Source organism: Ciconia boyciana, chromosome 4, assembly GCF_034638445.1.
Source record: "Ciconia boyciana chromosome 4, ASM3463844v1, whole genome shotgun sequence".
Taxonomy (NCBI): Eukaryota; Metazoa; Chordata; class Aves; order Ciconiiformes; family Ciconiidae; genus Ciconia; species Ciconia boyciana.
In genome coordinates, this window is record NC_132937.1 from 41072655 (window position 1) to 41100341 (window position 27687).

Below are 27687 nucleotides of genomic sequence, written 5' to 3' on the forward strand. Positions count from 1 at the left end.
TTTGGGCACTGCTTGTACATCAATTCCCCTTCTGCATGTCTATCCATTTTATTTAACTTTTTTTCCTCAATAGCTCTGTTTTTTATTATGGGAGAGGGAGTGGCTCTTAAATACTTTTAAATTTTGAACAGTTAGGCTAAAATAGTCATTGTTTGCTTCTGGCATTTTAATGGCAGCCTGTGTGAACCAAGGCTTTCGGCACTGGGTTTTGGGGGTTTTTTTTGCTATTCTTCTGAAATCTAAATTTATTTATTTATTTGTATTATTTTCCAAGCTAATTTTGTCCTGTGGCAGTGACTGACAAGTACAAAATGTAAACAGTGTTTTGCTTCTGTTTTGTTTTTGGGAAGCAGACCAGTAGCTCAGAATTTCATATGTATGATTAAAGGCTTTACCTGAAGGAGGGTATATTCTGATATCACAGAATTTTTCTATTTGCGAATTTTAGAGCTAATTTTTCTAGTACCCTCCACTGAGAGGTGCAAGGAGAAAGGACAAGAATGTTCAAAGCAGTAATAGCTTCTACACCTCTGCTAACCATCTTTGGATGAGATACACTAGTCAAAACACAGGAAATCTTTATGTAATGTTCCTATAGATAGAATAATCATACCAGACTTTAATTTTGCACAGTATGTAACAAAAGATCTGGAATTCTCCAGTTAAACTTCTCTAAACTTAGACTAATTAAAAGCTACCAGGTTGGCTGAAAGAAAGGATTTAACTTTGATCTTAAATCTGGTACTTTTGGAATATGGATTCAATTTAGAAAAAGAATATGAGTGCACCAATTATCATTTTGAAGTAAGTACTACCTGAAACATATGTGTAGGCATTTTTAAATAAAATAAATCTCTGACAATTTATTGGAATTACTTAAAATTCTTAACATATTAAGCATCAATAAAGGAAGCACTACCCAGACATATCTATGGAGATTCTGTAACAACTGACCTATTTGCTCAGGAAAGTATCACAAATTTGCAATCTTTTTCAGCCCAGATAGCTTCAAAAATACTCAGTCCCTTCTCAGTTCAGGTCTGGGGTATAAAAAACCTTAAAAACTAAAATATTCATGTCTGAAACCTTGAATCTTTCAGTGCCAAGATGCACAGTTCTTTCTATGAAAGGCTGCAGTTAGATCCTTAACAGCAATCACCAACACGCATAGCGCTCAGTCTCATTTTCTCCAGTCAATTTAATTTTTAAAGAAAGAGAACTGTAACTGTAACTCCAGGTAAAATCAATTTAATTGGGATAGATTCCCAGTCAAGTTGTAACAAAAAAATTAACAATTTATTCCATTACAACCCCTTCCTGTTTAAATGTAGTCAGGGTGTTTTCAAGGGTTTATTCCCTAAGATAATTAAACCGCCTCTTATTGAACTTGGCTACCAAAAGAGCATTTAAATGGCAAATCTGTTTTTTCCTCCGTTTCCTGTGGGCATATTTTAACTTGCTGGCAGAGCGTTCAGAGGATTTCATGCCAAATCAATGGACCCAACCTTGCCCTATTCCAGGTGGGGTTTTGTACCTAGACTCGTTGGTACTCCGGCTTTAAACTGAGAATCCTTTCGCTCTGCTGAAGGAGAAGGGAACCCGTTAGCGAGGTGTCCGGGCCGTGTTCGTGCGGGGATCGCCCAGCGGCGCTCACAGCCTCACCGTCCCCACGCGCGACGGAGCCATCTCAGCGCCCCGGGCAGGGGCTGCGTGCGGCGCCCGGGCCGCCGCGCGGACGCCGAGGCTGCTCCTTCCCGCGGCCCCCCGCAGGGCCTGCGGCCCGGTCCCCCGGCAGCCCGCGCCCAGGACGGCTGGCGTGTGCGTGACGGGAGGCCAGGGGGGACGCGGCCATTAACGGCCGGGCCGCGCGCGCGGCCCCGCGCCCCCTTCTAGGCGGGGCCGAGGCCCCGCGCTCGTCCCGCCCTGGCAACAGCGGCCCGGCCGGCGCGTTGGGAAGCGAGGATCTTCCCGCGGCGGGCGAGCCTGGCCTGCGGCCACCGGAAGCCGGTCTGCGCGAGGCGGGGGCGCCCGCTCTCCGGGAGCCGCAGGGGGCCAACGGCTGCCCGCCCAGAAACTCCTCCAGCGAGCAGTCGAGTCCGCCGCTAGAGCGCCCGCGCGCTAGGACGCTCTGGCAGGCGCCGCGCGCTCCTCTCTGTCGTCAGGTCCGCCTCTCCGGCTGCGTGTGGCACCGCCGCGAGCGGAGCGGTCGTGCAGGCTCCGCCATGATGAACAGCGGAGGGATCGGGGTGCCGCTGGGCTTCCCCTTGGGCCCCACGTCTGTCATCCAGGTCACGAACCTGTCCTCGGCAGTGACCAGTGAGCAGATGCGGACTCTCTTCGGCTTCCTGGGAGATATCGAGGAGCTGCGCCTCTATCCCCCGGAGTAAGTGGGGCCTGCGCCAGCCTCCGGAGCGATAGAGACTTGGGAGGAGGAAGAGGCCTAGAGGGGCCGGGAGGGTGGAGGGGAGGGAAGAGGCAGAAGGCCCTACGTGCCATCTTGAGTGTGGGCACCACAGCCTCCCGCTCGGGGAGGGGGTCACGTGGTCCCACTCCTTTGTATGGCAGGAGCGGTAGGGGAAAGGCGCTTCTCCCGGACTTAAGATGGCGGCCCCGGCCCGGAGGAGGGGAGCAGCCGCGGCGTCTCCGGAGTCGCGGGTTTTGTGTTCTCGTGGCGGCGGCCGGGGCTGCGGCCCCCTTTGGGGGATGCCGGCACTGAGTCGCCGCCAAAGGCCTGTCGAGAAGCGTGCTGCCAGGTTGCCCCGGACCGCTTCCCTGGCGCAACTCTCCTTCCCCCCTTTTCCTGAAAACCTGCTTTCTGTGGCCCACCATTTCTCGTCGCTCGGACTGAGTGGAGGGTGGTCGGGCGAGAGAGCCCCGGGCCTGACCTCCGCCCGGCTGGCTGCCAGGCCGCGCTGTCCGGGCAGTGCGTGCCGGCAGGACCAAATATTTTATTTTTTTCTTTTTGTTTTTGTTTTTGTTCGAAGGGCTCTGTTCTCCGAGACAGGGCCGCTCGAACATAAGCCAAAATAGCTGTTCACAGAGGGACGGAACCTGCCCTGCCTTGTGCTCAGAAATGCCCCTGATAAGACGTGCGCTGTAAATGAAAGTTAATAACGGACATTACACGTTTCTCTAAATGGTAGCTGTTCTCATTATGTCCGCTGCATGCGAGGGATGCACTCAGATAGGAGATACTGAGGTTTGCAAAATGGCAATATTGTTTCTCCCAAGCAGGTGATGATCAACAGAACAGGGGAGGAAAATAAATATTTTATTCTTAACGCATCTTTTGTACTAGGAACTGAATGACAGACGTGTCCTTTCAAACCATGTATCTTTTTTCTTATGAAAGTTGAATAGAGCAGAAAGGGGAGGGAGTCATTCATATCCAGGTACTTTAATACAAAGAAGATATTCAGACAAGTAAAATTTAATTTTTAAAACTAAATAGCAAAAAAGTTGGTATTCATTTTTATATGTTACTACCTTACATTTGAGTAAGTTTGAATGAGGACCATTCAGAAAAATTAAATATGATTTAATATGTATGTAAAGTATATGTAATAGGCATCCATTCATGTACAGATATGCTTAAAACAGCCTTACTGAGTTTGAAAAACTGTTTAATAGAGTTATGGTGATTTTTATCCAGTTTTCTAGAGTTTTACTTTGGACTTGTTCCACACTTGCTTCTTAATACACTTGAGTTTTCTCCTGACCGAATATATTTTTTTGTTATAGCTGTTGCTCTTATTTTTCACTAAGTTATATAACAGATTTTAAGGCAAATAGATACTTTGTTGACATTCATATGCAAATAATGTTTGTGCCTATGTATAAAATTTTGCCAGTGTGTATACATACACATAAAATATTAAAATCCAGTACCATAGTAGGGTTTGACTTGAAAATTTCAAGGTTATAATGCTGTAAATATCAGCATTATTTTATCAGCATTAAAACTAAAGATTAATTTAGTTTTCAGAGAGAAGATGCAGGACTGTGATTACTTATTTTACTCTTGGTTTTATTTACAGTTTTTATGCATAACTTCTAGAAATACAGATTTCCTTGCCTAATAGTTATGGACATTTGACCTGACTTTCACATTATTACCTTGGAAAAAAATTAAGTATTTACTTTAATGCCCTTCCTGTGAAACAAAAAAAGATATGCTTCCTGTTGACTCTCTAAAAATATATTTGAATAATTATTATGATAAATTCAGAACATAGTGTTTCATTGACGAGTGCATGGGAAGCAGAGGTGTCCCAAACAAAAAGATGCTACAATAGATGTCTGCAATTTATTAAAATTATTTTCTGCTACTGTTTTTTCCTTAAGTGTTTAATGATTTAAGGCCTAGATTTTTAAAAATCAATTCTTTCTATTAATTCAATTAAAAGGAAAATTTACTTTTTACATTAGAATCAACATCAGGCAAAAAATCAGGTCATTTCCATCTTAGCTTTAAAAACAGTTCTGTAAGAAATCCAAACTTCTGATATATTCTAGAGCATGAATTTTGTTACCTTCATGGGACAGCAGAAACTCACTTTTCAGTCCAGTTTCTACATGAAAAAAGTAATTCAGTAAGTTGAATTAGTGAACTACAGGTCTCATGGATATTGACTACTGAATGACATATTTATATGCTCTTTTTAATTTATTTCACTCTGAGGAATCAGAGGAAGGTGACATAGTAGCTTTCACTCATCAGAGAGTATTTGTGTTACCTAAGTAAAGTAAAAGCTTTCACTGAGATTGGGACTGCATTTGCTAGCCTTTGTACAGAAATACATAGTTAAAAAAATAAAGCCAACAATTCTTATTTCAAGAACAGTATATGGTGTAAGATTAAAAGGAGTATTATCCTAACTTTTTTAATAGATTAAGCAATGAGGTGAAATAAAGTTACATGTTGTATTGTGGAGAATTGCAACTTCTTTTCTCTTTAATTGTGTATTGCAAATAATTCAGCTTACACACAAAATATTTTTACTTAGTCAAGCATGCGTTTGCAGAGCAGAGTGAAGTTGTGTTCTCTTCTGTATGTATCATTTCATGTATATAAAAAAAAGGGCATTCATGTTAAGGAATTTACTGTAATATTTGTAATTCCATTGCCTTTGCTGGGCATGTTTATATCTAATGGATGTGAACTTCCAGTTCTGTTGATAATGCACAACAGTAAATGGAATATATATACAGATGTATGTATATATACATGCATACATACACTTTATAAAGCATATAAACTCCCTTTTCTCCATGATCTTTCCAAATAAAGGTATAAATTACCCCTCACCTCTTCCAAGTCAGTCATGTCTGTCAGCCTTCTACTTTCTCCCTTAATTTGCTAAAGTCTAATCCATAAATCTGATTGTATTAAATATTAAGTTTTTTTAATAACAAAACTACTGTTTTTTAATTGAAAGAAAATAGAATCATAGAATATCTCGAGCTGGAAGGGACCCATAAAGGTAGACCTCCCAGGACTTACCTACCTTAGGGAGACCTCGCAGGACTGCCTAAAACTAAACCATAAGCCTAAGAGCGTTGTCCAGACACTCCTTGAGCTCTGACAGGCTTGGTGCTGTGACCACTTCCCTGGGGAGCCTGTTCCAGTGACTGACCACCCTCTCCGTGAAGAACCTTTTCCTAATGCCCATTCTGAACTTCCCCTGATGCAGCTTCATTCCATCTCCTTGTGTCCTATCGCTGGTCACCAGAGAGGAGATCAGCACCTCCCCCTCTGCTGCCCCCCATGAGGAAGTTGCAGGCTGTGATGAGGTCACCCCTCAGCCTTCTCTTCTCCAAGCTGAGCAAGCCAAGTGACCTCAGCTGCTCCTCCTAAGTCTTGCCCTCAAGACCTTTCACCATCTTGGTCGCCCTCCTCTGGACACACTCTAACAGTCTGATGTCCTCCTTATACTGAGGCACCCAGAATGGCACACAGCACTCGAGGTGGGGCCGCACCAGCGCAGTGTAGTGTGAGACAGTCACCTCCCTCGACCAGCCGGCTATGCTGTGCTTGATGCACCCCAGGACACGGGTCACCCTTTTGGCTGCCAGGGCACGCCATTCCCTCATATTTACCTCGCCATCAACCCAGACCCCCAGATCTCTTTCTGTGGGGCTGCTCTCCAGCCTCTCCTCCCCCAGATTGTACATATAACAGGATTACCCCATCCTAGGTGCAGAATCCGGCACCTGCTCTTGTTAAGTTTCATACGGTTGGTGATTGCCCAGCTTTGTAGTCTACCCAGATCTCTCTGTAAGGTCTCTCTAGCCTTGAGGGTGTCCACAGCTCCCAGAGCTTAGAATCATCAGCAAACTTATTTAATGTACCTTTGATTCCTGCATCCAGATCATTTATAAAAACATTTAAGAGCATTGGCCCTAAAATCAAGCCCTGGGGAACCCCACTGCTGACTGGCCACCAGCCTGATGTAACCCCATTTACTAAAAGTCTTTGAGCCCGACCTGTCAGCCAATTGCTCACCCAACATATTATAGACTTGTCTAGCTGTGTGCTGGACATTCTGTCCAGACAGTACCAAAAGCTTTGCTAAGATCCATCAAAACCATGTCTACTGGCTTCCCTTGGTCAACTAGATGGGTGACCTTGTCATAAAAGGAAATTAAGTTAGTTAAGCAGGGCTTTCCCCTCGTGAACCCATGGTGGCTATGACCAATGACTGCATTGCCTCTCAAGTGTTTTTCAATAACTCCCAGAATAACCTTCTCCATAATTTTACCAGATACTGTGGCAAGGCTGACAGGCCTGTAATTGCTAGGGTCTTCCTTCTTACCCTTCTTGAAAACTGGGACAACATTTGCCAGCTTCCAGTTGACTGGGACCTCTCCAGACTCCCAAGACTGTTGAAAAATAATGGAGAGAGGTCCCATGATAACATGGGCCAGCTCTTTCAGTACCCTGGGATGAATCCCATTGGGCCCCATAGACTTATGCGCATCCAGCTGGAACAGCAAGTCTTGAACAAGTCTCATTCTGGTATTTGTGCATTAACTTGGTCAAGGACATGGACCATTTTGGAGCATTGCTCTTGACAATTTAATTACTTTTTGAAATATTTTTTCCCATTCCTGGAAAATGCAGCTTTGCGTGCTAGCTTTGGATTTTTTTTTCCTAATCGTCTGATACTTTGCTCTGTCAGAGCAATCCAAGAGGATTGTAGGGGTGGTGAATTTGATCAGGTGATCATTTACACCTTATAGGAAATTCTTTTGATGGCACTGTTCCACTCTAATTCATTGTGCAACACCCTTACCACTGACCTCAATGAAAAAAGAGAAGATTATTGACTTAATAGGGAGTGAGCATGGTGTCTCTGGCACCTGTAGGTTTTGTGCTTCAGTGATTTTAGAGCAAAGTACAGGGCTATGTTATGGTTGTCTGAACTAGAATTATTAGAGAGAAGAGTTTGTTTTTACCCATTTTCTACATTTTTCCTGTCATTAACATGTACCTTGGTTTTATAGCATGCAGCAGAGAATTTCCTTAAAAAACTAAAAGGAAGTCTCAATTGCTGAATATAATTACTTACAGATTATATTAAATAGAAAGCATGTTAGTTTACTAAAGTTCTTGTAAGCTTGCAAAATGTGGAGAGGAAGAGAGAAACCACCTCAGTTTTTTAGTGCATTAAATAAAATGCAGGCTCTCTAAGGTGACTCCTCACTATTCCCAGCAACCTTCCTGAACCCAGTGACTTTTACCAGCAATTAATATCCTAAGCCACTGGTTTTAAAGTATTAGTTTCTGTTAGCATCCTTTATTTTATATGTCAAATTGATTCAGAGGACGTTTTTTATGATTGTTGAGTTAAATCATGCTAAGGCTTGTTCTCTGTGGGGAGGTTTCGGTCTTGTATATTAGAGGCTTTCACACTTTATGAAGATGGCAGTAAATGCTACTTTATTGTTACTCTTATGTTCCAAAGAGGCCTATGTGAACTGTGAGTAGTCCACCTTCAGATTCAGTGTTGAGGACATTGGAAACTTTTGGCACTGAAGAAGTTGTTTCCATATGGTCATCATCCCATTTTTAGCTACTTGTCAGTGAGGCTTCATTGGCACTGAAAGCAATGTTTCTTTTAATTGAAAAATGGTTAACATGAATCATCTTTCAGTGGGTCAGAGATACTTGTTACTGGTGGCTGTTGTTTGTATTTCCTTATTTTCTTACAAGAAAAATTCAAATTTGACTTAATTGTACAACTGTATACTGTTGGGCTCTCTGGGAGGCTTTCCATTGAAACTTTAACCTAAAAATTTAAAGCACCTGCTTGTGGATCTTGAATAACATTGTTGTCCCACAAGATCAGTAAAGAAATATAAGTTACGTGGAGGTAGGAAAAGGGTTGTTTATTTTTTTTTGTTTTAATCCACTCATTTCACTCTTAATTTGTATTTGATAATCAGGTCTTAAAGAGACCAGCAGAGTTTATCTTTTATCATGCTGTATGTCTGCTGTATTGGTTTAACCTTGTTGGTCACTAGTGTCAAGCATTTGCACAAAAAACTTAGACTTCATGAGACTTTTTTAACCCTTTCCTTGTAAGACCTGTCTTTTAAACACTGCCATAGGTGGCTTTCAGTGCTAAAAGACCCCTTTTATTCCACTTCATTACCAAGCCTTTTGGTCATCTCTTCTTCCCTGTCCCACAAACAGAGCTTTAGCCTGAGAAGAAGGATATTCAGAGACCCTTTGAGAATTTGCTTTTTCTTTTTCCAACCAACTTTATATAAAAGATGCTCAGAAATGAAAGTAAGGGATGATTGTAAAATCCTTTCAGAAAATATAATTTCTGTGTTTCTTAATTTATTTCTTAATTTACTCGTATGTGTAGTATTTTCCCTTTCACTTACATCTTGAGGAAAGCAGGATGACTGAATTGCAGGTTTCTGATTTTAGCAAATGAGTTCTGGTTTCCTCCTGAAGCTAAGGACTTAAATATTGTAAAGAAAAGTTATAGGTGTCTATGAAAATGACTTGGAAAATTATGGTTAGGTAGGATGAAAAAGGCAACAAGAATAGAAAATAATACTACGACTGCAGCCTGTGTAAGAGAATTAGTTTATGTACTAAGAGTTGTTACTACACCAGGGCCTCCATGTGGTTTTGCCACTTCTGTGTGGAAGAGGGTGGCTTTAGTGGGGCTTCGCTGTCAGCTACAGTGATATTTTGTCACCAAGTCTGAGGAAAAACTCCTGAAGTTTTGAATACCTGTGTATGGTCCTGATTTGGTCAGAGGTCTGAATTCCTGTGTTGGGAGTGGAGAGTTGCTGTCACTGTTTAACATGAGCTTCTCAGTTTGCCATGTGCAAAACTTCCAGTGCTTACTGAGTTTTCTCAAGTGGGAATACACAGAGGCCATTAAGGAGGTAGGAGGGAGGCCTCCTGCAAGCACGCATGTGCAAAAGGTCTCTGAGAAACCACACTTGCATGATGATACCGACATTTAAGTATGCAAGGGCATGAGAGGGTATATTGTCTTCCCTGCTCTGTAGAATATTCCCTGAAACTTTTGTCTCTTTGTTGTGTGTTGCTTTTAACAGCCTAAAGTTACTTATATTTAAATTTACAAAATGTGTTGTTCAAGACAGTATTAATTTGGTACCTTTCTGTTGGCTGTTTAAATAGACTTTTGTGAGAAGATGAAGTATGGCTTCTTTTTCTCACAGTTCTGAACAAGACCAAGACCAGTTTTTATAGATCACTTGCAGTTTGCAGTATAGTTGAAATCTGAAGCTGGTTTGCAGAGTGTGACAGGTCTTTTGCCTTGGGTATGTACCGCAGTATGCCAACCACTCATACAGCTTAGAGTGGTTTTTGGCTTACTAGGAGACCAGTGACATCTGTAATCAGATTCTTAGTCCTAGTCATGCTTTTGTGTTACTCTTTTCACCCAGTTGAAGTCTGTGTTTCAGATAAGCCTTCAAAATTACACTTGTAGTGATAAGCTTTCAAATGTGGCTGTAAGAGGATTTTTGAACAGTTAAATACTGAAAAGCTTTATTGAGCAACAATTGGATTTTTGCAGAATGAGTTGTTTGAAAGCAGGGAGGCACAAACTGTCTCCGTTAGGTGTTGAAAGCCCTGCTGTATAATACTGTTTGCTTCTGGATGGTCTGGAGTGGTCTTGGAGGCTAGAACACAAAAGTGTTTCTTAGGCATTGTTACATCCTGCACTGAACAGCAGTGTAGATGAGGCCTTTGAGATAAAACACACACAGCCTTATTTAAATGTGATCTGCACAATTATTCCATAACATCTTATTTTGATAAGTTATTAATTTCTGTTGTCTCCTCCATCACCACCCCCCTGAGAAAATCAGACCCTTAGAGGAATGTTTTGTAGCCTTTTATTTGATTTTTCACTGTAGCTTTCTGAATAGGTCATTCTTATGAAATGTTTTTCATTGGTTATTATTCTGTTGGGAGATGGATGTTACTGTCTCTCTACAGAGGAAAACAAAAATGGCAGAAATGTCTGAATACTACTTAGATATTTATTTCCTTTTTGAGTTTTCTTGCTTTCCTAAAGTAACTGGATTATAGTAACCCTGAATCAGAGATGTGGGAGTTGCTTTTTTGCATCGGTGCTTTGTAACCCTAGGAAGAAGACTATGACTCTACCTCAGTTCAGCCTCAGGAAAGGTTAGCAGAAAAAAATGGAACAAAAGGAATTCAAACAGAATAGGGCTTTTCTGTTTTAAGAAAGACTTCTTAAGAAGCCTGCTGGGGAGGTTTAGGAGGCCCACTCATAAAAGGAAAGGACTCAATCACTGTGAAACGTTTTAGAATTTTAGATCTTTTGGATTTTAATAATCTCCCTTGATGTAGATGCAGCATTGATGTGTTTTCAGCAGAGGTGGTCTCCTTATGGAGAATTTCTCCTCTGTAACCTTCAGAAAACACTTTGTACCAAGACTTCTTTTTAGAGCCTTGTTTGCAGCAGTGTTCTGATGTTAATATTTTTTAACATACTTTCCACATAACTTTTGTGATTGAAATCCAGGAAATACATGGGGGAGAATATTATAAAAAATACACTTGTCAGAACTGGCTCTATATAGATGTTGAAATGTATAAGGATTATTTATGATCCTTATAAATGGGGTCTGGAACTGCCTGGAACAGAATTATGTTCTTGAGTTATCAATGAAAACAAAAAAGGAAGAAAACCAGGAGATGTTAGAAGTCTTCAACAGTCTGGACCACAGAATTTTCAGTGGAGGCTTCAGCACTGACATGTGTATTTAAAACCAAATAAACAAGCCCCAAACAAGAACAACAAAAAAACCAAAATACTCTCTCCTCCCAGCCACCACACCCAGACCCCCTTCCACCCTCCCCCCAACAAACCAAAACAAACAAAAAACCCCTCTGGTCATTAAAAAAAAAATCTTTGCAATGAGTGAAGTCTGGCTTTTCAGAATATGGAAGATTAAAAGTTGTATGCAAACATTTCTGCTGAGTACTGAGAAAGTCATAGCTCGCTGTCACCTCTGATGTTGGAAACTGTTCTGAATCAAGACTTTACAGGTGTCTCAGAAGCCATTGTATACAATTATGTCCTTCCTGAATGTGGAAACTTGAAACTGTGAAAACATTGGCCACTACAAACAAAATAAATGGGCAGAAGAAATGTAGTCATCTTGCAATGTTTTTCTAAATTGTGTAAGGTTCACTTTCCTATTTATGTCTCTCCCACTCCCTGTTTATTTTTGCTGCCTCGGTGTATCTGTTTTCACAGAATTTTCCATTATAAGTGTTTCTGAATGCCATTCTGAAGTTGGCCAGCTCTCTAGATATTTTACCTATGTCTTACCTTTCTGGTAACCAGAAGCATACGTCTGCCTGCCTCAGATTAAGTTCTTGTTTTATTTATGCAATTAATCTGATGAAATAATGTGTCTAAAACTTTAGAGCTTGTATTTAAATATTAAAGGCTAATTAATTCCATACAACAATTTTGGGATTACCTGCTTGGAATTTGAGGGACTACAAGATGGGTTGGGCTAAACTTGAACTGCTCGTACTTACAGAAAGTTGACAAGTGTTTCTGTTTCATTTGAGGGAGGGTCAGGATGAAACAGTTTATGCATCGTATTTTCCATGAGTTACTGCTTTGCTAGAAGACAGATGGTCTTTTCAAATGGAAATTGCTGATGTTCCAGCAATATCCTATTGCCTTCTCTCTTTGAAGATTTCACCTGTACTTCCTTCATATGAAGAGATAAACTGCCTGTATGAAGGTTACAAACCTTGACTAGGGAATACGTTTTTCGAGCAAACTTATTTGGTTTTGATCAAGATTACAATGTTTATGTGTTGTGCTTTCTGACATCCCTGTTGGTGTACTTTCTAAATTACAAATTTTCTTCCTTCTTCTAGCCGAATAGTGAATTCCTCCTACCTCCTCCAGTGTTATCCCATACTACACTATGCCAAACTAAGGCAGATGATAAAAAGGATTTTTTTTACATTAGTGAGCTAAGACCTAACATTTGAAAGAACTCTCAAGAACTGCTTTTATCTTAATAAGAATTAATGAAACTGCTTTCATGAAGACCTAAGAAAGAGTATCGGTTATTATGGGCTAATATCTGAAGGCCACACTGAAAAATGACTGGGCTTGTTTGACTTTCCTAAACAAGGACTATTTGGAGGAAAAAAGATAAACTATAAATTATTTACTTGACAAATGTGTCAAGTAAATATGCTACTTAAAATAGTAATTTGGAATGTACTGGTCAATGTTGTTTAGCAAGATTATAAAAGAAAATTAGCCTTGTTAATTTGGGATTTTGACTTCCGTAAGTTTCCATTAAAAAGGAGGAGGTGCTATGCTATGTTTTTTTCAGTGACATAGTAAGTAAGCAAATTAGTAAATTTCTAGACTCTTGCCTTTTGGCTAACTTTTCCAGGAAGTCTAAAACCTTTTTTTTTATAAAGGAGTAATAGTTAAAAACACATGCATACAATTATTTAATGTGACTAATTTTTTTTTCCTTTTATCTTGCAGCAACGCACCTCTTGCTTTTTCCTCCAAAGTATGTTATATTAAGTTTCGTGAAGCATCGAGTGTTGGTGTGGCCCAGCATCTAACTAACACGGTTTTTATTGACAGAGCTTTGATAGTTGTGCCCTGCGCAGAAGGTTGGTATTTTAGACATTCTTCTGTAATGTTGGTCATTGTCGTGTCTGCTAATTGTTTTAAGCTTTCCATGTAAGGAGGTGGTGCTCTGTTGTTATTTTATTTTATTTTATTGCTTTTTGAAAGAAACTCTTGATACAAAATTCAAAATTGAATGAAGAAACCCAGTTATATAGATTTAATTGAAATTCAGCATTAGAAAAAAGGTAGTTGATTTAAATTAGGATAATTCAATTTTCCATAGTTGTTACATATTTTGAGGGAAAAGAAGGTAAAATAATTCCCTTCAATATGGTTTCTGTTGGCAAGCTTATTCTCACACAGATTTCTCACTGAAGTCAATGGAGCAGTGAAAAAATTAGGCAATTTCCTGACACCAATAACATTGCAGTTTGGATCTTAATGTCTCACCTTTGCAGTGGTGGAGTTTTTTGTGGTTGTTTTTTTTTTTAAGAGACTGATAATTTTTTCATTTTTTTAGACTGAATCCCAATTTTGTCTTGTAGACAATGTGATATATGTCTTTGGCCATTTTAGATTAATCTAATCTAAAATAGTTAGTATTCATGGTGATAATTACTGTTTGAATATGAATCTTTACCTGCTAGTTTAATAAAAAAAGGTCAATTTTCCTTTCTTGTGACTGTGGAAAATATTACTTTGTGTGCCATAAAAAGGCTTTCTTATGTATACTGGTACTCCTTTTTGGTTTTAGATATCTCTCTTAAAATACAATGATCTGTACAGAATGCTTCAAGTGTACAATATTTTTAAAACTTGTAATCAAATAAAATGCTTGGTGAATACTAAATTTACAAGTGTTCCTTTAACTAGCTTTAAGGCCATACTTTTACAGATGTGTTGAATACAAAGTAGTTCATATTATTAGTACAATATCCCAGATCTGAATAGGGTTATATGAAGCATGGCCCTATGGTAGGCATGTTGCTGGAGTTAGGCAGAGCCCCATTGACTTCATTGGGATCATTGTGGAATTAAGCATCTGCCCCTTTGGTTCTGGACATTTTGCCTCTTTGGAGTGGAAACATTCCAGCTGGTGGAGTAAACCTAAGTTCACTCTGAACATGGTAGCTGTTTTGCCATGAACAACAATACTTAGAATGATTGAACCATAAACTGCAGCAAGTCCAGAAATACCTCCTATTCACATAACTTTTCTAATTGCAAGAGTCAGGTTTTGTTTCAAAAAATACTGATGACTTAGAGTTTGTTAACAGTGATCCCAGAGTACCATTTTTTGGCATGTTTGCCACATCATGATCTGGATAGTAGGAGATTAGTGCTGCTGTAATAATGGTCTGGGATGTTCCTAGCAAACTCTGACAAGTCTCCAAAACTTCATAGACTCTGTAAGTACTTTCACTAAAAGCTATATTGACCTACAATATACTGCCTATTCTTGTAGCCTTCTTAATAGGGGCATATGGCACATATATTTGTCTTTGTGAAGCCTAGATTTTTAGTTGCTTTTATGCCTTGTTTTTGGGGCTTTTTGGTTTTATTTTTTGAACTTGTTCTTAAACCACAAAGAGGATATTGCTGTATCCAGTTGAAGCTCTGTGGAGGCTAATGGGACCAGAGTCCTTACTATTGAAAAATTGCCCCTAAATAATTGACTACAAATTATTCAAGATCTTAGTTTTACATTTCATTGAAAAGACCTTAACACTGGTTCAGTATTGCTAGAGAGGGAAGATTGCCGCCTAATGAATGAACAACATTTCCTGGTGTTTTTCTTGTGATGAGATCACTGCCTGACGTGATATGGCAACAGGCAGGTAAAGCTACATTTTCCTGTGTCTCTTGATGGTAGACAATGAATGGAAGGAGAATAAAATCAAAGTTCTGACAAATCGTGTTCCAACCCCATTGGTAGCTGACTTATTAGGCATTTCTGAGAAAACCTATTACAGAAAAATTGTCACTGTTCAAAATCATTCTGGACCCCACAGAGATTTATGCATAATTAGGTGAACAAGTGGTTTGAGTTGTGAGGTCAAATTTTTTTTAATGTCAGAATGCTGTTTCCATGTAACTTTCTAACAGAGTCACTGATTTTAATTTATAAAGATGTGAATTTATATAGGTTTATATAACTTTCTGAGGAATTTATTGTGTGGAATAAGTATGCCTTTGGAGACCACAGCGCAAGATTTTTGATTCAGTATGTATCATGTGATGCATTGTTAATGGAGTCAGTGGAGTGTATCATGGGCTTTAAAAGTAGTGATGGCTATATTCTACCAGGAGGTAAAATTATATCCTTGGCCAACAGTGCCAGTAATAAAACATTTCACGCGCCGAATTGAACATAGAGGAGAGGTAAAATGGAACTCTGAAAACTTGGTTTTAAAAACCAGAATAAAATCTGAAAATTGGAGTGGTAAATCAAGGGAATATGGAGTGGTAAATCAAGGGAATATGAAGGGAAACAGTGGTAAATCAAGGGAATATGAGGAGGGAATCACTACACAATGAAAACAATGTTAATTTTGTGACATTTAATAAACAATTTAACAAAAACGTAATTGTAAATGAAGTAACATTATTAAGCTGTCAAAATATGACTTTTTTGTGTGTGTATCGGTAGGTTTTTCTTTAAACGTTATACTTTGAGAACGCAAAGGTTGAAAGATAAACAAAGATGCCACCCTAATCATTCTAAATTTTATGTCCACATTATCTGGTAGATGGATTTTGACTATTAATTTGGTTTTGTATGTTTTCTCTGTGTGATATTTGTGCATTATTAGATGACTAGACTGGCCAAGGCAGACCTGTTACACTTGCCTGAGTTAGGCATTGTTTGCCATGCCACTAAACCTGCCGCCAAGTGAAACCTTCATGGGGGAAATGAGATCGAAGTCTGGCCTGCTGAAGATGGACGCCCTGTCTCTGTTTTTATTTTATTTTGCTTTCTTTCCTTTGTTTCTTTTTTTATTTATTTTTATTTTGTCCCTTTTTTTGTTTTGTTCTGTTAAATCTCTTTCCCTTGTACTTGTGAACTGGTACTTCAGTTCTGTAAAAATGGTGTTTTGTAAAGGGTTCACAGTGTTTCATTTTGAAGTTGACCTGAAGTTGCTTATGAATGGTGGATGGTATACACAGAATTTAGAATATGATTGATTTTTATGCTGTGAATTACAGAGAAATTTGATGTGGAATATGTTTAAGCATCTAAATTCAACAGATGAACACATTGTGTCAGAATACAGGAATAGAGAAAAATATATCAGTTTAAGATATATTCTTTCATAAGTTATGCTTTATGAGTTTATCTTGGAAAAAGACAGTTGAAACTCTTCTGGAGAAATTGACTTCACAAAGTAAAGTCATGATCTTTCTCTGCTATTTTTCCTCTTCTCAGCAGAGTAGTTTTATTTTAGGTTGCATGGTCTGTTTAAAAGAAGGCTTACTATTTATGTCTAATATGAAGAGTTTAAAATAATTATTTCTGAAATTGAACTTTCATGAATATTGGATGTCATGAAATACTTGTTTGCTTCTGATGAAACCTTGCTCCAGTGAGGTCAGTGGCAGTAAGATTTCATCCTTTTGTTTTTGTAATTTGCAGAAAAAACTGTTTACCACTCATAAGTACAAATGCAGCCTGAAGTTTTGGTTGGAATGTGTTATGTGAGGCACATTGTCTTTTAACACTGTTATTTGTGGGAAGGTTGAATCAGTTCTCTCTGTGTGTGTGTGTGTGTATGTATGTGTATATTGCACTTAGACATGCTCCAGTGGTGGTTATTTCAACAAGAGGGGTTTTTTTAAAAAAAAAAAAAAGAAAAGAAAAAAAAAGTATTGTCGGTCATCTCACAATCTCAGAAGCCCTGGCAGTTCATGCTGGAGTGATTGAGAAGTTCTCATCCGTAAATGATGTTCTTCCTTCTTGTGAAATGGAAGCCCTGAAACAGAAGTGGTGGACCAGGTGGTGTGTCTAGTCCTCAGGCATTGCTTTTCCCAGTCAGCTGCGTTGGGATCAATTGGTTTCACTCTGGTAATGCACTGGGCTGTGCACTGCAGCTGGGAAGAGCTTTGCTTCCTGATCTCTGTTGGATTTAGCTGTGGCAGTTGAGGTATTTTCCAGTAGGTGTAATCTCTTTAATCAGTGCTGCTAAATCCAATAAGAATCATGAATTGGATCACACAGAAATTATTTTATTTGCAAGTGTGCATTTTCCATTGATTTAAAATAGCAGGAAAATAACAATTCCTTTAATTATCTTTAGAGTAGATGTGAACTGTAAGTATTTTTAAAACAAGCAAACTTACTTATTGCAGAAGCAGTTTTGAGGGAGGATTAAGCATGTAGTTTCAGTACAAAGAATAGGAAATTAATTTCTTCTGAGCACTTTGAGGGGGATAAAAATACTGTGATTAGTATGTGCTTAACACAGATACTTCTGTTCAGTATTTAGCAAAATGGATTCTGGTGTGGACTAGGTTGACTAGGGCTCTTAAGCACTTCGATGATACAAAGAAGTAACAACCGTAACTGATATTTAGGACAACTGTACATTTCCTAAGAAGCATAAAGGTGTCTCTAGGCAATGCAGAGCTGATCTACATCTGCTTCCAGATTCTTTGTAAAGTGAAGAATCAATAAATAAATGATCACAGAATCTGTAATTTACTAAACACAAGAGATTCTAAGAAATCTTTCTAAGGATGTTGTATAGATGTGGTGTGTTTATTTTGTCTGTTTCCCTCATTAGAAAATAAATATCTTTACCTCATTTACTTTCAGCTTTTAAATACCATTAGTTTAAAAACCAAACCAGTTACACTTAAACTAAAGTGTCCTAATTTGTTGTGTCATAACCCACATGTTTTGTTGTATCTTTGTGGGCTTGTATTCCTTTTATAAATACATTCATGTAGATAAAACTCCAAAATATAAAGCCTGTAACTCATGAGGTTATTTGGCCTCACATATTAATTTGTTTTTCAAAACTGTCTAAAGAACAGGGAAGTAAGTTTGCAAGGTATTTCAGGTTTTCTTTTTTTGCCCACAACAATTTGTTTTCTATAGACTTGTTAAGAAGTTTGACCTGGTCTTAAAAAACTGGAGAAGGATCTTTTGAAAAGACAGTATCTTTGAATATATAGGCAAATTTTCAGGATTCTGTCTGTAGAGATAGACCCTTTCTCATTCTTGAATAAAATAAATGAATCTTTTGTTTGTGGCATGGAACTGACCAACTAGATTTTGTATTTAAAATAAAACATTACATTGTTGAAGGACCAAAGTATTCTGGAAATAATGCTGCTAACTTTACAATTTAGATATGCATGTTTTTCATTCTTCGAACTGCTATAATGGTGCACTTGACCGAAAGAGTTCAGTGGATTCCTTGAGCAACATTTGAGCAAATGAATAATACCAATTATTTCAGTAAGATGACCCATAAACTTAAAGTTTAGGCTTGTATTTAAGTACCTTTCTGAACTTGACTCATTGTCTGTTTAGTTATGTGCCTAACTCGGTTCCTATTTAAAAGGGCTAAATGCCTAAGCATCTCTTAAGTTTATCTGGTTAAGTGTGTATTGAATTGGCTGTATGTAAGCGCATACTTAAATTAGGCATATACTTATGTACATTACTGACCAAGGATCTAAATTAGAATGCAGACACACCACTTTAGGAGCCATTTCTGCCACTGGATTTACTTCAGCCATGTCTGCTGATCCTATAGAAACCTGAATGAGTATCCAGTTAATTGCAAGATCCTAGCTGTTTGGGATAAGGTCTGGTTCGTTAGTAATTTGAAAACACTTATTAGTCATTTGAAAATACTTATTTCAATTTTCAGAAGAAATGGTACATGATTCTATGCCTAATTTGCATGCACAGCTGCTGGAACTGTGTATTCGAAACCCTGTTAGTTAGCTACATATTAGGCAGGATGTGCAGCAAAGTACCTGATACTCATGAGCAGTCAGGCAAATCAGGTACACCTCTCATTGCATGCCTGACTTCAAAATGAGATCTGCAAAGAGTGCTGAACGTTGTGATGATGACTCAGATTCATGCATGTTTTTTAAAAAGCCCTGGAAGTCATTATTGCACAGTTAATTCTTAAGTGCTAATAATTTTCCTATTTTTCTCCTTTAGATAGCAAAATCAAGTGGTTTGTTACATGTTAAGGAGCAAGGTGCCTCAAAATTTAACATAAATAAAATAAACGTAAATAGGAAGCATGAGAAAAAAATGGGTACTGTTATTTTATCTTTTCTATTCCACCCATGCTACATATAAATTAAGTTTCATTTAGATTTGTTTTGTCCTTTGGTCATATCCAACTGTAACCCAGTCCTTGCTGCAGATCTGTAGAACAGGTTTGCAACACTTTTTTCTTCTTTTAATTTTTTTAAAGTAGTATGTTTCCTGTGGGGTCTATTGGAACTTGTATAGCTAAAACTGCACAGTGTTTTGAAACTTACCTCATATTTTGCTTTTTGATAAGAATATTTATATATTAATTTTAAAATCCTGAAGTTAGGGGTTTTATAGTTAAAACATATACAGTTTGAGCCAAAGCAGTAAAAGCCACTGGCGCAGTATGTGTATATACCTTGACTTTTAAAACAATGTTTAAATAACAGCATTTATTTTATTAAAGTGCACGGGGTAATACCGAAGGGCTCAGTTGGATAGCATATATACAATTATGCCAGTAATTTTGAATAGATCATAGATACCTAGTATAGTTAGAACTTCTTCCTGTAGCTTTTCAGTTTAGTGTTTAACGTTTGTACCAGTTTAAATACCTTTGCATTTCAAATTTAATATGTACACTTAATTGTAATCATAATTGTTTTAACTATTAAATCTTTTGATTTTTGAAGATTTTTTGGTTCATTTAGCAGTCTAATTGTGACTAACGTTGAATGAAACCTGCGTTTAATTCAAATTAGATATTATTTAAACTTTTAGCATGACGGGGGAATATAATCTGGTTGAAATAGTAGGAAATGCATATTTTGGGAAAATACAGCTAGCTTAGCTGATCAGTTATGATTTTCCTCAATCTCAGTAAATTTAGAGCTAATTTATTAAAGTTTCAGATAACCTGAGGTGACCTAGAACGCGAGACAGTACAAATCTAAATTTTTTCTGCCCTTCCCTCCTCCACCTCCAACTTCACCTGTAGTATGTATTTTGTGGAGTCACAGTAGTTCAGTACTTTTTGTTTTATTTTTATTTATTTTTACATCCAAAGTAGGTAGCACCAGAGGAATAAAAAAAGCACAAATTTCAGTTAGCACATACTTTGGGGTTTTTTTTGTTTTTGTTTTTTTTCTTTTACTGATTTGGTTATTTGCCATTTCTGGGGATTAAACTTTAAAAAATGTTCTTCTTTTCTGTATCTGATGTTCTGTGTGCTATTAGTGATGCAGCCAACACGAACGGTTGTCATGTGTAAAACAACTTTCGATCACCGCGAAAACACCGCCCTGGGAAAGCGTCCATGCTTGATATCGTTTGGTTCATGAACATTAAGTTTCCAGTACAGGTGACCCATAGCTCAAAGTGTTAAATAATTGTATACATTATTCAGTTTTTAAAATAATAATCCATTAATGAGATTGCTAGTCTTTGAAGTTTTGCTCACTTTTGTTTTTCCTAATAGAGCAGGGTAAAAGGAAAAACTTAAGTTCTTATTTGTTTCTTTGTAAGGATCTGGTAGATAGATTCATTGTTATTTATTACATTTTTAAATGCAAGGGTAATTGTAAAATCATAGAAAGAGTAACATCTGTGTAGTGTTCCAACTCTGTGTAACGCTTTCATTTGCTTCTTCAGGTAAAATCCCAGATGAAGCCAAAGCCCTTTCTCTACTGGCGCCTGCTCCTACTATGACAAGCCTGATGCCTGGTGCAGGGTTGCTTCCTATACCTACACCAACACCTTTGACTACAGTAAGTAAAATTCAGTTGCCGTTTGATTTCTGGTTTCCTCTATACTCAGTAGCCTTTTCTGTGTTCGGAGACCAAGAACTATCTGATCCATGGATGTTGTCCTCTTGTATGCTAGATCAGTGAGGATTTAGCTGTGGTGCCTCTTTTGAGGGTAGATCACAAGATGTCCACGCACTACCTTTCTGTGTTTTTTCTTTCAGATTATTATTTTGCAAAATAGTGGGTAAATACTGGTTTTGATTGTGTCCATTTTAATTGTTGTCCTTCCCTAGACCCATTAATTTGGTCCAGTGGCAGTGCTGTCCACCTCCTAAAAATTTGTTAAAACATAATAGTTACATTGACACAGTTCTTCGGAATATTAAAATGCTGCATTAGGGTGCTTTTAATTGATATCTCTACAACAGGGCTTTTGACTGTTTGCCTAACCATGTTTTCACTACAAAAAGCATAGGAGCTAGCTGCTGCTACTTCTGCTCAGTTCCCTTTTGCCTCTGTAAGCCTTTCTTGACATCAGCAGGCTGCTGTGACCTATTCAGGGAAAATTTCAAGTTAAAATAGAGTAGTGTCCTCGTTTCGGCTGGAATGAGAGTTAATTTTCTTCCTAGTAGCTGGTATAGTGCTATGTTTTGGATTTTAGTATGAGAATAATAGTGATAACACGCTGATGTTTTGGCTGTTGCTAAGTGGTGTTCACACTGGTCAAGGACTTTTCAGCTTCCCATGCTCTGCCAGGTGCACAAGAAGCTGGGAGGGAACACAGCCGGGAGAATTGATATGAACTGGCCAAAGGGCTGTTCCATACCATATGACGTCATGCTCAGTATATAAACTGGGGGGGAGGGTTGGCTGGGGGGTAGCAATTGCTGCTCGGGGATGGGCTGGGTGTTGGTTGGCGGGTTGTGACCGGTTGTATCACTGGGTTTTTTTCCCCTGGGTTTTTGTTCCTCTCTAGCTCCCTTGTTGTTTTCCTTCTCATTACATTTTTTTTTTCCAATTATTAAACTGTTCTTATCTCAGCCCACAACTTTTCTTACTTTTGCTCTTCCGATTCTCTCCCCCATCCCACTGTGGGGGGAGGCGAGCGAGCGGTTGTGTGGTACTTAATTGCCGACTGGGGCTAAACCACAACAATTAGCAGTATCTGAAGGCATCTTACTCAATTTGATTGACTGTGCAAGCATTAAAAATTCAAGCCTATATGTTTACTGATTGATATACTGCATCCCTGGCCAGACCACTTTGATAAGATGTTAACCGATAGCCCACAGAAAATCTGAACTATAGAAGATTATTTATGGGTAGATTTTTATTCTTTAAAAAAAGTGCTCAGCCAGGACCTTCAAGTTTAAAGTCTTGTCTGTATTCATTAGATCTATTTTTAAAAAAATGCACAAGGCAGGCAAGTATTAACAAGTGAAGTATCTCCCACTAGTGCTTGGTTGCAAAGCATATTCTGTTTTTGTGTTTTGCAGCTTGGTGTTTCACTTGGCACTTTGGGGGCTATACCAGCAGCAGCATTGGACCCTAACATTACAGCACTGGGAGAAATACCACAACCACCAATTATGGGGAATGTGGATCCATCCAAAATTGATGAAATCAGGAGAACAGTCTACGTTGGAAACTTGAATTCCCAGGTAGCTTTTTTTTGTGTAATGGAAGTACTAATGGAAGGTGTAGAATTGTAATTTATGAATTCTAATATGTGTTAAAAGAGTTTTCGTTAGTTGGTGACAACAGGAATTTAAACAAAATAAAAATACTCTTTTTGGTTACTAGTGATATTTTGAATTTTGAATGCTCCTGTGCCAATCAGATCAGACCAGGCTGTGGAATTCATTCTGGCAGGATACCAGAGAAATCACACTGTAGCTGAATTCAGGAAACATACTTATGATTGTCTGTGTTGATCAAATGTCCAGCTGGGTTGTGTTAGCTGAGCAATGCCTCAGAAGTCATGAGACCATGGTAGCTGTCCCGCACAACACTGTGCAGTTGCTTAAATACAGTAAGATAGAATGATGTGTTCCAGTGGAAGTTGCAAAATTAGCATAAATAGCTTTGAGTTTCTATAACAGGAAAGTTAGGTCTGTCAGAAACTTGGTTTATTAGCAATTGATTGAATTAATTGAAAAACAAATTTTTTAAAATTGATCAAAATTCACAGTCAGTAGCTTGGACACAGGTGTATAAGGAAATTCGTCATCAGTTATTTTGAATGAGTTGCCTGAAAACTGCAAAATCCTGTGCAAATGCTTTTTAAACCTAGATGTAGGACTTCAGGACTTGAGGTTGCACTGTTTTAAATTGTAGTATATTCTTTAGATTAATGGAAGAAAAAATACCTTTCTTTCTTGAAGTGTAACATTACCAAATTCATGTCGTCTGTGTAATAATGGTGAGATATCTTTCCAAAATCTGTAGCTCTTAGATTACCTGATATATTGGATAAGTGGTTTTCATTATATATTTTACTTCAGCTGAGCTCTTCGACTCTTTCTAGACAACAACAGCAGATCAGCTGCTTGAATTCTTTAAGCAAGTTGGAGAAGTCAAATTTGTCCGAATGGCAGGTGATGAGACGCAACCAACACGATTTGCTTTTGTGGAATTTGCAGACCAAAATTCTGTACCTCGTGCACTTGCCTTTAATGGAGTTATGTTTGGAGACAGGCCACTGAAGTAAGAAATTAATTATCCATATGACTATTGAATGAGAGATTTCTTTGTATCCTTATACATTTATGACTCTGATGTGCAGGAAGCTGCTGTGATGACTATTTTTTCAATGTAAGGACCTATTGTTAGCAAACTGGAACATTTTTATAAACTCCAACTTCAAGGTTGGGCATAACTTTCTCTGAGAAGAATATGGATGGTATTGAGTAAAACTTATTTATATTTAATCTTGAGATAGTGGAAGCTATAATAGTGAAATAATCTGCAAAGTCCTTAGTTCTAATTAAGCTTTCTATATGATGTGTATGTAATTAGTAGGCGTTAATATAGAGATTTGACCTAAAATAGAGAAATAGATTCCTAGACTTCTACTAGAAAATATTTTAACACAGAAATATTGTGCCACATTTATTTAAAAGTGGTAAGATTTGAAAGCAATAAAAGACATTTCAGGGACTTAGAACAGATACTTAGAAAATCTGTAGTTTTGCTGAACTTTGAAGCTTTTAGTCGTACATGGAAGTTGAGGTGTTTTCTTAGTTGTTTTTAAATTTCCCTTTTTAAGTGTTTGGGAGTTAAAGGTTTTATTTTTCCTTAATTTAGAATAAATCACTCCAATAATGCAATAGTGAAGCCTCCTGAAATGACACCACAAGCGGCTGCCAAGGAACTGGAAGAAGTGATGAAGAGAGTAAGGGAAGCCCAGTCTTTCATATCTGCTGCTATTGAGCCAGGTAGGTATGTTATGTTCATTACCTAACAGACACGTTCTGTGTGTACCTTGGCACAAGCTTTTAAGAGCATTTTCAAACACAGAAAGAGGGTACTTAAAGGTGAACAATGTGCGTTGGAGAAAAAAGAAAATAATCAAAATTGTGTTCATGCAACAAAGCAGTGGAATGAAGCTGAATTTTTATTTCATCATGTCTTATTTTCAGATACATGCTCACTGAATGTTTTCAAAAATACGAAGTTAATACTAGATTAATACTTAATGTTGGTGCTTTTTAAGTTCAAAGCACTTACAGACTTTTAAAGGAAAATGCTTTATATTTTGTTTTGTTCTCCTGTAGCACCCATTAATGCCATAGTTTCATGATCAGAGGGAGCTAGCATGGTTCTGAAAGCAGTAATATTATGCTTTCCTTATTTGCAGCAGGTTAATTTTGTCCCTGTGCTGTGCTCTTCATGCTGGCTCAAGACTGTGTGCATCCTCATAGCAAATGGGATCAGAGAATGAATCTGGGATAAAACTTAACATATCGTAAAGGACTTTTTTTCATCCAGATTGGTTCCCTGATCCCTATTAACACTGAGATGCCAGGTCAAGGAGGAAGGTGTTGGTGGGTTGAGAGGTTAGACAGACATTTCAGTGCTGATTTATGCTGACTTAAACTGATTGCAAAACCACAGCATAAAAAAATGTTCACCTGGTTAAACTTGCAGTTGAGATCCTCCTTTTTCTTTTACTCAGCGAGGTTTTGTCATTCTTCTTATTAACAAACCCAGACATTGTCTTACGTAGGTTAGATAGTGCGGAGTCTTGAGGGGGTTTTGAGGGGGTGGGGTGGATGAGTATTTTCTGTTGTTTTTTAGGGTTGGAAGAAAAATAGTTCTAATATTTCCTCAATGTTAAACAGCAGAATAACAATCTTTTAGAGTCTGAACCAAAGTCTGGTGAGGTCACTGTTAAGGTTTCTGTTGACTTCCTGGCCTTTGGATCAAACTTTTCACCCTGTTCTCTCCATCGCTTCCTCTCGCAAAACAAAGTTTGAGGAATAAAACTTCAATATTTGTACAGTGGTTGAAATATCTAAAAGTATAGAAAGTAGTAATTATTATTTACAATTTATGCTTGTTTTCAAAATTGTGCCCTCTAAATTTACTCTATTCTTCTCAGGTTATTTTTTTAAAAAATAAAGTAATTATATTAAATAATAGACCAAGAGGAGAACATGTTGTGATCTTGTGCATTGTGGCAGCAACATAAATCCCATTCCTAATAGAGCTAGCTGTTTATAATTATCTGGTTTATGTGTACTGCTGCAGGATGGCTGCACTCAACGAGTATATGCAATGACTTTCTTGGATGTTTCTGAAGGATATTTGCAAAGAAGGAAGATGTGCAAAGAGTAGGCCCCTTGCACTATATGTGGTACATTCCACTTGTGCCAGATTGTTAACTGGGATCTTTAAATGTTCTGAGCTTACACTGCAAAGTGGTTTTTTCCTCTCAGAGTCTGGAAAGAGCAGTGAAAGAAAAGGCGGTCGATCTCGTTCCCATTCTCGTTCAGAATCCAGGTCTAGCTCAAAATCCCGATCTAGAAGGAAAAGATCACACTCAAAACACAGGTAGGTATGGGTTTTATTTTGGACTAAGGGATCATACTGGGTTTTTTTGAGTGGTGGTGGTGGTTACTGAGATTTCTTACTGAGTTATAAGACAAGTATCCTCATAGAGATTACTAACTTACACTGAGCAGATCAGAGTAACCAGGAACTTTGTCTCTGAGCAGGTACTCTTTCCCTCTAAATGCTAAATGTTTTCAGGATTACTTTCAGTTAAAACACACTAGAAAGCACTTTTTATGCCATCTGGCATAACCATTTCTATGGTTTCATGGTACATTTTGTGCCCTGTATTTTAAAAAGAAATAGTTACCTGTATTTTTTGGATTGAACATGTAGTTTATTGTTAACACCCTGAGCAGATAGGCTGGCTGGTTTTGCTAGTACAAAGTTCCTGATGTCCTGAACTTCTAAACATAAAGTTAACAAATGCAGTATTTTTATTTACTGTACTGTAAATGTAAAGCTATGGTTTTTAAAAGCAGAAGAAAAAGGCTTAAGGGGCAGTTTTTTGTTCTTCAGATTTTGTTTGCTAAATTTGTTCAGTTCTGAAACAGGCTTTGGAATATGGGAGGAAATAAAATTACTAGATCACCCTTAAAGTATACCCATTAAGATTTTTTCTAAGAATGAGACAGTCTTGCTATGTGAGACTTACAAACGCTTCCTGAAATGATTGAGATTCTTTCAGTGTCAGGAATGTCTTCTGAGCATTTACGTAATCATTCTAAAGATATTTGGCTACATTAAGTACCAAAAAAATAGAAATTCAGAATGTATTTAATAGCTTACACTTTAAAAAGGTAAGTGTTGTCAGTGCTGCAGCAACAGCTCTGTTGCATCCTTTCATGCATTGTCTTTTAACAAGGCAACTAGAATTCTTTTAGATGCAGAAGAGCTGGCCAGAGGGAGTTATCATCAATTGTACTACCAAACAAATAAGATATAAGTGCAGGCTTCAGTTTTGCGGTAGGGAGACACCACAGTACATGTTATCTAATGACATCAAAATATTAGGTACCTTTTTAATGCAAGAAGAATCATTTGGTCACTTCCTTATTGCTTACTTCTCTGCTGTTTCTCTAACTCAGGACATAACTGAAAAACAATCTTTGTTTTGTATAACACTGCAGTACTCTCAGTACTACTTTGTATTGACACAAACCAAATTGATTTTTAGAAGATAAACTTGCTTTTTTTATTTGTGGAAAACTTGTGCTTTAAACAACTGTTGATGGTTATATTTTGTTTTGTTTTGTTTTGATTTTTTTAAATGATTTACCACTGCTACTGTCAGTTTTGAGAACATGCTGAAAAAAGGCCAGTCTGACCTGTTGAGGCAACTTCATCCCTAAGAATAAACTATCCTTACCACTTCCCTGTTTTACTGTTTTTTAAAACACTTAAATCGTTTTCATCTCTACAATATAAAAGTTATTCAACGTCTTATTTTGACTCAATTGTAATTAATTTGCCCTGTAGTTGGTTTGTATTTCTGCGCTGGTAAGCGGAGCAA

At 38.0% G+C, this 27687-nt stretch overlaps 1 protein-coding gene across 6 annotated transcripts in view; it reads left to right on the plus strand.

The window, feature by feature from the left end:
• The first annotated feature begins 1944 nt into the window (after window positions 1-1944).
• SREK1 (splicing regulatory glutamic acid and lysine rich protein 1) overlaps window positions 1945-27687 on the plus strand; it is a 43303-nt gene continuing 17560 nt past the window's right edge. For 2 of the 6 annotated variants that reach the window (XM_072858751.1, XM_072858750.1), the window contains exons 1-7: window positions 1945-2383; window positions 13059-13192; window positions 21025-21140; window positions 22616-22780; window positions 23647-23825; window positions 24426-24556; window positions 26060-26174. In XM_072858751.1, the coding sequence (XP_072714852.1) occupies window positions 2223-2383; window positions 13059-13192; window positions 21025-21140; window positions 22616-22780; window positions 23647-23825; window positions 24426-24556; window positions 26060-26174 (1001 nt within the window). In that variant the 5' untranslated portion in view covers window positions 1945-2222. Of the gene's footprint in view, window positions 2384-13058; window positions 13193-15964; window positions 19557-20610; window positions 20735-21024; window positions 21141-22615; window positions 22781-23646; window positions 23826-24425; window positions 24557-26059; window positions 26175-27687 lie in introns of those variants that run through there. The other 4 variants (XM_072858752.1, XM_072858753.1, XM_072858749.1 and 1 more) reach the window with 4 other exon arrangements.